Consider the following 14,198-nt stretch of genomic DNA (forward strand, 5'->3'; position numbering starts at 1 on the left):
TTGTACGTCCTTGCACATCCTTACTACACCGACTGATATATTGTTCCTCTTTCTTCTGACAAAGTGACTTATGGAAGTCGCTTTTGATAAAAATGTCTTCCACAAGCCCTGAATGTAAATGTACAACAATGACACATCATCAGATTGTGTTTATGTACAAAATGGTTGGCGAGAAAAAACATTTACCATCTCTGCTTTTAATGATCACTAACAGAACCAACAAAGAGTTTATTATAAAGCCTTACCGGCTACCTAATTAATGCCTGGTCCTGACAAACCCTATTCTCTGCAGCCTCCCTGTTTCAGCTAGCGTCAGCAGCGATGGGCCTCGCGATTGAATTCAGCCTTGTCGGCAGCGCTGGGCTGCACTGCGTTTACCTTGAGCAGGCGGTTCATGTCGGCCTCCATGTTGGAGATGGTCATCCTCTGCATGATGACGTCAGAGATGCGGCGCTCCAAGGACTGCCATTTTACCCGGGCCACTCTGGTGGAGTACAGGCCCGTCATGCGCCGGTACGAAGACCTGAACATCGTGAATGTAGCGTTAGCATGGGTAACTCAGTAAGCTAGCCCCTAACCCGTCATCAAGAAGAACTACATCCCGTGATCATTAACGTTAATGAGGTTAACTAGTTATGATCCCACGTCGACGCAACGCAAGTGGGTTTATGGACCTATTAGTACTTAAGGACCCTCCTGGCGTCCACAGCATGGGCCTGATGTGCGCCTCCAAATAATTGTAACCTTGCGTCGAGGCAAAGCAGCAGCAAGGGCTGTGATTGGTCCACTGGCTAAAACCCGACAGAGAGCCAAAACAGCTTCACGACTGTGTTGAAGCGTCAGCGTGGTCCTTGCGTTACGTCGACGTGGAACCATAACTGAGCCCTGAAGTTAGCTCGTCTGTCGCCGGTCAACATTAACGTTAGCACGGTTCTTAAGTTTGTCCCAGTTACCAACAATGCAACCACAACACTCAACCTACCTGGTGCCGTTTGGAGCAGCGTTGCCCGGGGCGTACATGCGTCCAGAGGGAGGTCTGTAGGGGTCCTGGCTGGGGTCAGAGGTTGTGACCTTCCTGATGACCTTTCCAGACGTGGGCCGGGCCTGTCGCCTCAGAGCCGTGACCTGGAGACCAAGACACCCCCCCGTTGCAGAACGATCGGTGATTGTGTTGAAACTTACGAGAATGCCCACGGCGTTGTGCTAGCACGCGGTCGCTGCTCACTAGGGATCGTCAGTCTTAGCCGATGGCCGAGACGGGCTGACGATTCTCTTGCGTCGATATTTGGAGCCGATAATTATTTTGCTCCCTCAATTTACAGCATCAAAATTACACAATGAGGATAACAAATGTTACCCGTCTCAATGTAAAAAAGGAACATTTATATCGGCCGATCGCTACTGCTCACCTCCTCAGTCTTCCTCCTTAGGATCAGCTCCTGCTGCCTCTTCTGGGCCTCCAGCAGCTTGAGTTGGTGCTGCAGGCGGACAGCAGAAGGAGTTCAGTGGATCATACGTGGTGGCAGCATATAGCCTAACAACCGTCTGAGTGCGGCGGAGATCTTTGTTGTTAATTCCTGCTTATGTTGACCCACCAGCTTGAGTTCAACAACCTCCATATTAGAACCGTTTGTTAGAACCATGTGCTAGAACCATGAGTAAGAACCAAGGAACCATGTCTGAAGGCCAATTTCCACAAGAACCGTCACGGAAGTGTCACGGCAGTAAAACAGTCGCCGAAAATAATATAAACCATCATAGTCAATGTAGGCTGTTCCACTGGATACGGTCACGGCCCGGAACCGACCCCAAACCGGCACTTCGTTTACGATACTTGCCTCTTCTATTTTTGAAGGTTGACCTTCGCAGCCTTGTCTCAGAACACTTCTACAGCCAATCAGTTTTGCATTTGCTCATGAATATTCATGGCCTCAAATCGACCCCTATGCAATTCACAGGGTATTGTAATATTACACAGTCTATCTATGGTATCAATAGCTAATCAGTGGCAAAGAAGAAATAAAAGTCTGCGTTGATGCCTCGTCTATTCTCTAATCGCAAGTCCTGTGTCGCAAGCGGACCGTGACGTTGCCCTGACATCTAGAAATCATACCGTATTTAATAGGTTATAATATTAGAAACATGAGTTAGAAGTAAGAACTGTGTGTTACAACCATGGAACAGTATGTTGGAACCATGGAACAGTGTGTTGGAACCATGGAACAGTGTGTTAGAACCATGGAACAGTGTGCTGGAACCATGGAACAGTGTGTTAGAACCATGGAACAGTGTGTTAGAACCATGGAACAGTGTGTTAGAACCATGGAACAGTGTGTTGGAACCATGGAACAGTGTGTTGGAACCATGGAACAGTGTGCTGGAACCATGGAACAGTGTGTTGGAACCATGGAACAGTGTGTTACAACCATGGAACAGTGTGCTGGAACCATGGAACAGTGTGTTGGAACCATGGAACAGTGTGTTAGAACCATGGAACAGTGTGTTACAACCATGGAACAGTGTGTTACAACCATGGAACAGTGTGCTGGAACCATGGAAGAGTGTGTTGGAACCATGGAACAGTGTGTTGGAACCATGGAACAGTGTGTTACAACCATGGAACAGTGTGTTGGAACCATGGAACAGTGTGTTAGAACCATGGAACACTGTGCTGGAACCATGGAACAGTGTGTTAGAACCATGGAACAATGTGTTAGAACCATGGACGTGTGTCAGGAGAACGTTACCTCCTGCTTGCGCTGGTCTTTCTTCAGGGAGGCGATTTCCCGGTTCCTGCGAGACTCGTTCATTCGGTTCTTCTCCTGTTGCTCCTTCATCTGCTTCATCAGCCTGACCTGCACCAATCAGAGACAAGGTTAGAAATACCTGCACCAATCAGGCACAAGGTTAGAAAGACATGCACCAATCACAGACAAGGTAAGTGAAGACACACCTGCACCTATCAGAGACAAGGTAATTGAAGACAGACTTGTCCAATCACAGTCAAGATACCACTTGGTCACTTGACAAGTGACCGATCAATGATCACTAATCGCTAATCACTGATACCGAGGACCCACCTTGGTCTTCTTCATCTCGGCCACGTCCAGGGTCAGTTTCTTCATCTGCTTCTCGTACTGCGACTGGTTCTTCAGCAGGCGGGCGTGCTCCTTCTGAGCCGTCTGCAGCTTCTGCAGCTCCTTGTTCATCACGCTCAGCCTCTTCTCGTACTCCAGCTTGATCTTGCGGGCCTTGTCCTCCGTGCCGCTCTCCACCGAGCCTGCAGGGGGCGACACCAGCCATGAGTCCCGGCTCGCTCACCTTCACCTGGGGTCTACAGATGCTCACAATTATGGAGTGAGGTAGGAGATGTGGGGGGTCTTTGCTAAACAGGATGTCTACAGGCTGCGAAGCCAGGGGCAGGGGCGGGGCCAGGGGTTTGTCAGTCACATGGTACAGCAAACCTCTCTGCTCGTTTGGGGTGGAGGGACGGAGGGAAGGAGGGGAGAGGGAGGGAGGGAGGGAGGAGAGAAGGAAGGGCGGAGAGGAGGTAGGGAAGGAGGAAAGAAGGAAGGGATGAGAGTAGGAAGGGGGGGAGGATAGAAGGAAGGGAGGGAGGGGAGAGAATTAAGGGAGGCAGGAGAGAAGGGAGGGAGGGAGGAGAGAAGGGAGGGAGGGAGGGAGGAGAGAAGAAAGAGAGGGAGGGAAGTTTGTTCCCTGTGCACGCAGGCAGAGGAGGCGGTGTGTGACGGCACCAGGAGCCGGATCTCCTCACCCATGTTGTGCAGCACGCGGTCCCTCTCCAGCTGGGTGTCCCTGATCTTGCTCTGCAGCATCATGAGCTTCTGCTCGTACTGCTGCTTCAGCGTGTGCAGCCGCCGCTGGCTGTTCTCCAGCTCGTCGATCAGCTTCTGCTTGATGGCGATCTCACATGTGATGTTGGCCAGGTCCGCCTGGAAGTTCTCTGAGGGACGACACAACGCCATCACCAATCAAACGTGGGCCTGATCTTCCAAGCGGCCGCCTTAGTTCCACCTAGCAACCATCTTGGTTCCACCTAGCGGCCCTCTTGGTTCCACCTAGCGGCCATCTTAACTGAACTGTGAGACCCAACCCAACTGAACAGTGAGATTCAAAGCACTCCCATGTTGATTCCTGTGTGTTACTTAAGTTGGTCAACAGACTGTAGTTCTGAGGATCAGCTCGATCTATTACCTTTCTCATCCGACTCCGAGTCAGAGTCGTCCGAGCTCTCCTCCACGTCCATCTCCTCCTCATCCTCCTCCTCGTCCTCCTCTCCTTCCTCGTGGTCGCTGCCCTCCTGGGGTTCCTGGGAGCAGAGCAGACGACTCGCGCTCAAGACGACCTCAAACTGCTCCCGTCTGAACCAACATCTAACCCCATGTGTAGAGCGAGAGACGCTACGAGGAGACTACGTTAGGCTGGTGTTTAATCCGGGTAGTCTAGTCTAGTGGGGGCTAGGGGGTTGGATTCCCAAACAGAAGGTTCTTGTGTCCATCCCCAGCGTGTGAAGTCTACCCGTTTGCCTCCTAGTCCCGTGAGAGACGAAGACGGAGGGAATTTTAGAAGCAAAATAAAGTGTGGTAGAAAACGAAAGTCTTGTTCGTCTTCTTTTTTTACTTGGTTCATAGCAGACGTTCCACGCTAATAGAGTGAAGCTTGCATTACCTGAAGGATAATGTGTGTGTTGTGAAGCTAATGCTATGGCACCTCGGAATTTAATGCTAATGCTAATGGAAGCGGGTACGAACATTGAAAAGTGTCTCACTGCGCAGGTCTAACTCCGAGAAGGAATGTCGAAAGGAGAAAAAGCCTGAATCCTGTATCATAAAAAGTATACAATGACAACGAGGATATTTCCTAATTTACAAGCTGCTCCAACTACTGAGGAAAACTGGTCTGTCAATCATACCATCTCTGCCTCCTCGTTGGCCCTCTCAGGCCCCTCCTTCTCCGTCCCCTCCGCCCCCTTGTCCTGGTCGTTGTCTGGAAGCTCCTCCTTCACAGCGCTGAGGGACACACAACGAGAGTCAGGGTCATTATCACACACTCACACATGTGCACGCACACACACACACACAGGACAAAGACACAACGCAGTGGTGAGCTTAATGGAACTAGGCAGTGTGGTGTTAGGACACAAAGTACACACACACACACACACACACACACACACACACACACACACACACACACACACACACACACACACACACACACACACACACACACACACACACACACACACACACACACACACACAGCTCCTGTGAGCCCACTCTGTCCTCAGTGAGCAAGACTAAATGTGTTCTGAATCATCCAACAGAACAAATCAATAAGCAAATAAAAGTCTGTGAGCCGGTGAAGCAAACTGAAGGTAGTCATCAAACCAGGGACCATCTTCACAGCCTACTGCCTCAGACTGCTCTCTTTATAACACATAGTGTGATAACGACACAGGATAGCTGCACTGACGCCGCGTAGGACGGTGCGTTTCCAGATCAGTTCGCCTCTTTCTCCTCCCAGATGGTTAAGTACAGTTAATGGAAGAATAGATCAGAAACCAACTCGATCTAGAGAGAGCGGGCGGCCATTAGAGTGGACGTTTTACTGGAACACGACCAGCGCACAACGAACTAGGCTCTAAGATGGCGCATGGACTCCAGGATAGGGATGCACCGATCCGCTTTTTTCACCTCCGATACCGATACCGATATCTGAGGTTTAGTATCGGCCGATACCGATCCGATACCGATATAGAAAAACAGCGCGAAATTATGGCTACAAACTGTACGTTTCATTGAGGGGAAAAGACTGGGATCATGAGACTTGACTTAAACATTTCATGTTGCATGTAGCCGTGGAGCTTGCTGGCTTAGGTAAAGTGAAATAGCTCCAGATAGCAGATCCTTTTGCTCGCTCCATTTTGCAATCACTGTAGGCTCCGCACGGCGTGTTGCTTGTTTATGACGTCACTCACAGCGCACAGCATAGAAACTGAATAGATCAGCCAATAGATAGATAGATACACTTCTATTAATCCCGTGAGAACATTTTCGTGGGAAATTCAATTATCAAAGCAGCAAGGTAGTAGGAATAGGATTCAAGTATGTACATAAACGTAAAAAAAAATATATATATATATATATATTTTTTTTTTTAAACATGGATCGGCCCATTTGTCACCGATACCCGATCTAGAAATGTCTTCAATATCGGTACCGATACCGATACAAATATCGGATCGGTGCATCCCTACTCCAGGACTCGAGTGCGTGATTGTATTATGGAAGAAATGCAAAGATTTTGTTAATCCTTAGTGGTGGATGTTCAGAAAATGGCTTAATAACTGTTTAACCTACTATAAGCTGACTACTAGCTTACCAATAGCCATCTAATCCGTAGCTGTTCACTAGCTAACTAGTACTAGCTACCCATTAGCTACCTACGTCTCACTCCCGGTGTGGCAACTACCTCCAACCGAAACGTATAAAGAAAACCATTCTCTGAACAAAACGAAGAGGTAGCCAAGGCAACTAAAGAGGTGAGCGATGGGAACAGCAGCAGTGGCAGGAAGTGGACCAACGAACCTGGGACCCCCCACCTCCTCCAGCACCTCCTCCCCCCCCTGCTGCTCGCGCTCCTCCAGCAGGAGCTGGAGTCTTCAGGGAGGGGGGCAAAGGTCACAGGAGAGACGGAGGTATAGGGAGGGAGGAGGAGGGTGGATGGGAGGGAGGGAAGATAAATGGAAGGGAGGAGGATGTATGGGAGGGAAGGAGGGAGGGAGGGAGGGAGGGAGGGAAGGAAGATAAGATAAGATTGTTTGGAAGATGGATGGAAGGGAGGAGGGAGGGAGGGAGAGAGGGAGGATATATGGGAGAGAGGAGGGAGGGAGGGAGGATGGATGTGGGGGAGGTAGGGAGGGAGGGAGGGAGGGAGGGAGGGAGGGAGGGAGGGAGGAGGCAGGGACGGGTGGGAGAATGGATAGGTCAAAAACGTTGAAATATAAAACCTTTCAGAAGGAAGAACGGACAGACCCAAGTGCAGGAGATTTAAACAAACAGTCTCCCACCTGCAGCCTCCCGTCCGAGCCTCCAGTCAGAGCTCCTCATGGACGGGACGGATGGCATGAGCCATTGGACCACGACGGCTCTGCAGCTGTACTGGCTGGAGCAAGCACCTAGCGCTACGACACCCATCTCTATGAAGCCTAGCGCTAACCCCCTAGCACTACTGCACCTAGCGCAACTGCACCTAGCGCTACAACCCTAGCGCTACGCCCCTAGAGCTACGACCCCTAGCGCCACCGCTACACCTCTGGAAGACTGAGGCGGGCGAAGGTGAGGCTACGATGGCCTTACCTCCTCTTCTTCTTGCGCTCCCGTTTCTTCAGCTTCTCCAGGTCCTTCTTGGCCAGCTCAATGACGTCCGAGGTCTCCTTCTCGGGGGCCATGGAGGAGAAGGGCCCCCCGGGGCCCCCGTACAGGGACTGGCGGGTGGAGGCCCGGGACAGGTTCTTACGGAGGCTCTCGTTGATGGCCTCGCTCTCCAGCAGCTTGGCTCTGAGCAGAACAGGAGTAAGAGATATTAATAGTAATGAAATAAATCAAAGGCCTGTTTAATTAAGTGTGCACCCATGTTTTTATTACACAATATGAAAGGAGTCTTCTGACTTTGAGCCAAACCATACAGATCTTGATCTTCCCTCTCTTCCTTCTCTCCTCCCTCTCTTCCTTCTCTCAATCCTCCCTTCCTTATTGTCCTTCTCCTTTCCTTCTCCCTCCCTTCCTTCCTCCTCTCCCTTTCTCCCTCCCTTCCATCTCTCTTCCCTCGTTCCCTCCCCTCCTTCACTCCTCCACCTAGCGCTAACAGGTTTAACCCTCTCATGGACCAGCTCCAGAGGACTGATAATGTGTCCCTGAGGTCTCATCCTAGCACAGAGGTAAACCCGGGTTCACCCCCTCATCGACTAGCTTTTGAGGACTGCTGATGTTAAGGCCTTTAAGTTTAGGACTCAAGGTAAGTGAACAGGGTTAAGGTTAGAGGTTGAGGGTTATGGTTAGGCATTAAGGTAAGGACTCAGGGTTGGTGTACAGGGTTAAGGTTAAGGGTTGAGTTAAGGTTAAATGTTTCCCTGAGGTCTCATCCTAACACAGAGGTAAACCCGGGTTCACCCCCTCATCGACTAGCTTTGGAGGACTGCTGATGTTAAGGCCTAGCGCTACAACACCTAGCGCTAACAGGGTTCAACGCCTCATGGACCAGCCCCCGAGGACTGTGTGTGTTTACCTGAGGTCTTCGATCTCCTTGATGTAACCGTGGATCATGTTGCCGATCTCCTCGCTGCCTCCCTCCCCTGGGGGATGAGACACAGGAACACCATGAGATCCATCACAATATTAACATTAACGTTATGTCATCTACTTGGCTTGACCATAACACTTTCCCTGAATAGAATTGTGTCAGACTGCGCCGTTATAATAATAGAACACTTTAGACTTATCTTAAAGCTTTGCCTTTATTAGGTTTTATGTGTTTTTTGCATTGTCATTACTAAACCCATTGTGTATATTGTGTTATTATTATTTTTTTTACTTCCTGCAGCAACACCTGAATTTCCCATCTGGAATTGATAAAGAGAATCTGATCTCATCGTCAAGTGTGTGGCGGTGACCCTGAGGTCTTGACCCGACCTCTGACCCTAGAGTCATGACCCCGGTGACCTCTGACCCTGGGGTCGTGACCCCGGTGACCTCTGACTCCTCACCTGCCCGGCTGAGCGCCTGGTTGGCCTGGTCGCTGAGGACCTGGGTGAGGCGTGCCCGCTGGGCGTCGATGGTCTCCTGCATGGCCTTGACGCGGAGCCGCAGGTTCCCGCTCTCCGTCTGCAGCATGGCGTTCTCGTGGAACATGTCGCTGAAGCTCTCCACGCCGTCCTCCCCCGCCAAGCGCTTCCCCTGGGGGAGGAGGGGGGAGGGAGGGGGGAGGTCAGTCAAATCTGTCATAATTTGATTGTAACTGCAAACATTATTCCTAATTGCTAGCAGGCAAGCCCTAAAGAAATGCTGGTGCTGCTGCTAACATGATAGCCCTACTGCTAACCTGCTAACATGCTAACCCTAATGCTAACCGGCTAATCCTACCGCTGACTTGTTGACATGCTACTGATCACAATCTAGCCCTACTGCTAACATGCTCAAACTACTAGCACTACTGCTAACATGCTAACCCTACTGCTAACATGCTCAAACTACTAACACTACTGCTAACATGCTAACCCTATTGCTAACCTGTTAACATGCTAACCCTACTGCTAACATGTTAACCCTACTGCTAATCTGCCAACATGCTAGCCCTACTGCTAAGATGCTAACTCTACTGCTAACATGCTAACTATACTGCTAACCCTATGCTAACATGCTAACCGTACTACTGACTTTTTAACATGCTACTGCTATCATGCCAACTCTACTGCCACCACCCTAATTCTACAGCTAGCATGCTAACAGCGCTGCTCACCGTCTTGTACTCCATGAGCTCGATCTGCAGCCGGGCGATCTCGGTTCTCAGGACGCTGATCTGCTGGCTGGCGCGGTCCTGGTTCACCACCACCTTGTTCTTGATGTTGCGCGCCCGGTTGGCGTACTTCAGTGAGTTCAGAGTCTCCATGAAGTCCCGGTCGGACGGGCTGATGCAGGCGATCATCACCGTTTGGCTGAGGGAGAGGAGACCAGGGGGGTGAGGCAGGGCTGAGGGGTTTGACGTTCAGAGACATACGCGTTCAGGGGCAGTTTTCTTTTCTTCCATTTTTTCTTCTAAAGTATTTTAACTAAGTGAACACCTGCAGTAGAGGTTGGCTGTAGTGAACATCTGCAGTAGATATAGTGAAAGTCTGCAGTAGATGTGAGCTGTAGTGAACATCTGCAGTAGATGTAATGAACGTCTGCAGTAGATGTGAGCTGTAGTGAACATCTACAGGAGGTGTGAGCTATAGTGAACATCTATAGTAGATGTGAGCTGTAGTGAACGTCTGCAGGAGGTGTGAGCTGTAGTGAACACCCCACCTGTTGCCCCCTAGGGAGTCCTGCAGCAGTCTGGTGAGCTTGGAGTCTCTGTACGGGACGTGGGACGACCGCTTGCTACGGTCTCCCAAGGCGCTGATCACGTTCCCCAAGGCCAGCTGGGATCACACAGTCACACATTAATTGCAATAATGTAGGACAACTGTAATTACTTTCTCCCTCAACCGTCTGTAGGGTGTCTAGTCATTTTTTAATGGCGCTATATTACTTTATTGTGCGATCATTATTGTGTTTGGAATTATTTTGAAATTCATCCAAAATTGTATGTATTTGCAGATACAAAACCTCACCACTAGATGGCGGTGCACCTCCAGAAACATAATGGGTCGAATGAGGCAGTAGAAGATCTCAGGGTTAGAGCTCAGGGTTTAGGGTTAGGGGCAAGGGTTATGGCTGGTTTTAAGTTTAGGACTCAAGGTAAGTGAACAGGGTTAAGGTTAGAGGTTGAGGGTTATGGTTAGGCATTAAGGTAAGGACTCAGGGTTGGTGTACAGGGTTAAGGTTAAGGGTTGAGAGGGCGTTAATCTAAGGGTGCCTGCGGACCTCACGAGTCCACAGGTGATGAGGTTAGCGAACAGAGTTAAGAATAAGGGTTAAGGCTGTTGATCTTAGGGTCCCTCACCAGTCCACAGTTGATGGAGATGCCCTCCTTGGCGCGCTCCCCCGTCGCCCCGGTTCTCTTGAGCCTCTCCGACCCGGCCAGGTCCACGAAGTGGAACTTGGCTGTCAGGGTTTCAAACTCGTCGATCTCCGAGTTGCCGTTGGAAACCCTGTTGTCCGTCTCTCCGTCCTGCTGATGGACAGAAATACGGAAGAGACGAACGATGATTCCATCACGCAGAAGACATCTTATTATTTTAATGATTTTAAAACGTGGGCTGTACTCAATGCTGTGACTTTCCAATCTGGGATTAATAAAGTAATAAAGTACATTTAACTTTTCACACAGGCAGTTGTGTCCACTTCATGCTAGCAGTAGCAAAAAGCTACTTTACGCTGTGAGACGCCGCATCTACTTTCCCTGGACTTTTCTTCTACCAAATGTAATGGTGGATTGCAGCTCATTTTGCTAATCTCTCTTTAAAAGCGTGTTTTTCCACAAATTCTTTGCAACAAAATATGATTATTTAAAAAGTTATACATTTTGAATTGCTGGGCAAATAGTTTTGCGTACATCTGCCCACTCTTAGGTATCAGGTTAGCGGAATAAGGTATCAGGGATTTCTTTGTCAACCACCTCTCACTTTACACAAACTATTTCCGAGCCTTATCTTGAGCAGAGCTATTGAGACAGAAATATGTTCCATGTGTGTCACTAAACCCCCTGGAGTGTGCATGTGAATGAGAGTGCATGTGAACGAGAGCGCAAGTGAGCGAACGCTCATGTGCATGTGAATGAGAGTGCATGTGAATTTCCGTGCATGTGAATGAGAGTGCATGTGAATTCGTGTAGATGTGAATGAGTGCACGTGAGGTCACTCACGGCGTCGGCGTCGGGGTCGGGGGCGCACACGCGCACTTGGCAGAGGTGGATGGTGAAGATGGCGTGGGAGCGCGAGCTCTGCACGTTCATCTGGGTGCTGGCGGTGGTCCGGGAGAGGGCCCCCAGCTTCAGGCACTGCATCATCTGGGGGGGGGGGGGATACGAGTCTGATCAGACACAGGCTGATGGCTACGCAGTACATTAGTATAATATACTATTATGTGCTGGTGGTGGTCTGGGAGAGAGAACCAGCTTCAGGCACTGCGTCATCTAGGGGGGGGGTATTGTATGATATTATTACTATATTATCAGCACATGTTGAGCCACTCTTTGTGCGATAGTTTTCATCAATGCATTCACATGAATGAAACATGAATATATCTTGTCAACTATTGTTTGTTTTGTAACTGCTTTGGGGTTTGTGTGTAGCATTGGTGCTAACTGCATTCACATTTACATTCAGGGCGTTTAGCAGACGCCTTTAAAGTGACTCACAATAAGTACATTTTTCAGAAGAAAGAGAAACAACAAAAATTATCTGGCAGTACAGTAAGGGCAAGGACTGCACACACACACGTTTGTAAAAGCACGCACACACACGTATTAACACACGCATTTGTAAAAGCATACGCACACACACGTATTAACACACACACACACATTTGGAAAAGCAAGCGTGCACAAACACACACACAAGTATTAACACAACCATTTATCAACACACACACACACACACACACACACACACAGGTATGCAGGCCCACCTCTTCCTCGGTGGCCACAGTGCGGGTGGTGACCCCCACGGTGTAGATGCCCCCCGCCGCGTCCTCGTGGATCTTGATGTGGGGCTTCTGCTTGGCGTCCCGGACAGAGTCAAACAGGTCCAGGACGTCCTCGTTGTAGAGCTGGGGTGACACAGGGGGTCAGGAGACACGCTTTGGAGGTGTGTGTGTGTGTGTGTGTGTGTGTGTGTGTGTGTGTGTGTGTGTGTGTGTGTGTGTGTGTGTGTGTGTGTGTGTGTGTGTGTGTGTGTGTGTGTATGCATATGTGTGTATCTGTATTTGTACGTGTACCGATGTGTGTCGATGTGTGTGTATTTGTACGTGTGTTTATGTGTGTGGGTGTACATTTATTTGTGTATGTACGTGTGTGTGTGTGTGTGTGTGTGTGTGTGTGTGTGTGTGTGTGTGTGTGCGTGCGTGCGTGTGTGTGTACACCTCTGTTTGCGTGTGTACATGTGTGTGTACGTGTGTGCGCGTATGTGTGTATAAATAAAACGCATGACTGCATGTTTTCTTGAGGAAAACCTTCGCCAAATCAGTCATTACTGGATGTGAAATGTGTGCTTCACAGGCTAGAGCGCCAGGCAAAGGGCTAAAACTGTCAAAATATGTCACGTATTTGAATCTGCATAGCAAGGCTAAACGTTTGGCCATCTCAGAGTTAATAACAGGGTTCAACAAATAAAGAACAATAAAGAAACGAAAGAATGCAAGGTTTAAGAACCCTTCTTAACATGTGTCTTATGAACGGCTGCTCTCTGCCTGGGACTTAACTCACTGAATACACTACAGTGTAATCGGGTTACCCTTCATCAGAGAGGAGGATGAGGAAGGCAACGCCTGGCTCCTCCACACACAGACTTCAGAGCGGCCGCACAGCGCGACTCTGATCCAGAAATGTGACTTACAATAATCCGAGCCCCTTGGTCATAAGACGGCTCGGAAAACAACCGGAGACTTTTAGAACCAGAGGAACCTGGGAACCAAAAGCATGTGGGTGACGACTAAGAGAAAGACTTAATCTGTGTGTAGAATGAAGAAGTTGTCCTCCTGAACTGTTAACATAGCGTGAGCTGAGCTCTGCCCTGGGATTCACTGCAAACAGTAATCCAACTCGCCCGTTTAAAAATATAAGCACTGATAAAAATATTTAAATAAAGAGATGGCGTCAGATGCCAACTCTGCTGGCCAACGTCACCAAAGAGAGGTTAAGGGTGCTGTGGAAAAATCCATATCATCCAAAGCGTCTGACAGTGACTACTGTATGTTATGTTATAAGTGTCATGGAGAAGCAGGTTAGGGTATCTCTCAGGTAGAACGTGGGGGACGTTAGGGTTGGAACCCAGACCCTTCTGGCTGGGGGTCCGACAGCCTAACCAGCACTAGACCACTAAGTTCCAACCCCTCTATGTTCAGATGATGGCGCTTGACGGACGAACACAACTGTTGCTTCACCGCCACCATGTTAACCTCCTCACCTCCACCCCTTACCAGACCCCCGCCCCCACCACCACCCCCCCCCCCTGCTGGGGCCCAGCTCCAACCCATGACAGCTGCCTGGGGGGTTGTGGGGTTACTTTTGTTAAAACAGTCTTCTCAAAGGCTGTGAGGAGGTGAGAACAGTATCAGGACTGACCTCTGACCTCGGAGATCTCTCTCACACCTAGTGCTACACCATGATCTCTCTCTCTCTCTCCCTCTCTCTCTCCCACCCTGTCCATTAGTCCACAGAGGGAAAGAGGTTGATTTACAGCAGATCAAATGATTAGCATTTTGAGTAAAACAAAACACTGGCACTTATTGTTGTTGCTACAGAAATTAAAACCTTTG

The 14,198-nt window shown here is 49.4% G+C and overlaps 1 protein-coding gene across 1 annotated transcript in view; it reads right to left on the bottom strand.

Annotated features, from left to right (window-relative positions):
- Positions 1 to 14,198, bottom strand: part of kif21a (kinesin family member 21A) — a 53,915-nt gene that overhangs the window by 14,488 nt on the left and 25,229 nt on the right. The window contains 16 exon segments of the mRNA XM_056598469.1: positions 379 to 523; positions 983 to 1,125; positions 1,410 to 1,478; positions 2,748 to 2,855; positions 3,081 to 3,280; positions 3,776 to 3,964; positions 4,216 to 4,330; positions 4,934 to 5,030; positions 7,383 to 7,583; positions 8,311 to 8,377; positions 8,789 to 8,978; positions 9,541 to 9,736; positions 10,086 to 10,201; positions 10,726 to 10,893; positions 11,587 to 11,730; positions 12,351 to 12,491. Of these exon segments, the coding sequence (XP_056454444.1) occupies positions 379 to 523; positions 983 to 1,125; positions 1,410 to 1,478; positions 2,748 to 2,855; positions 3,081 to 3,280; positions 3,776 to 3,964; positions 4,216 to 4,330; positions 4,934 to 5,030; positions 7,383 to 7,583; positions 8,311 to 8,377; positions 8,789 to 8,978; positions 9,541 to 9,736; positions 10,086 to 10,201; positions 10,726 to 10,893; positions 11,587 to 11,730; positions 12,351 to 12,491 (2,289 nt within the window).

The sequence above is a fragment of the Gadus chalcogrammus genome, chromosome 9, assembly GCF_026213295.1.
Source record: "Gadus chalcogrammus isolate NIFS_2021 chromosome 9, NIFS_Gcha_1.0, whole genome shotgun sequence".
In the NCBI taxonomy this organism is placed as follows: domain Eukaryota; kingdom Metazoa; phylum Chordata; class Actinopteri; order Gadiformes; family Gadidae; genus Gadus; species Gadus chalcogrammus.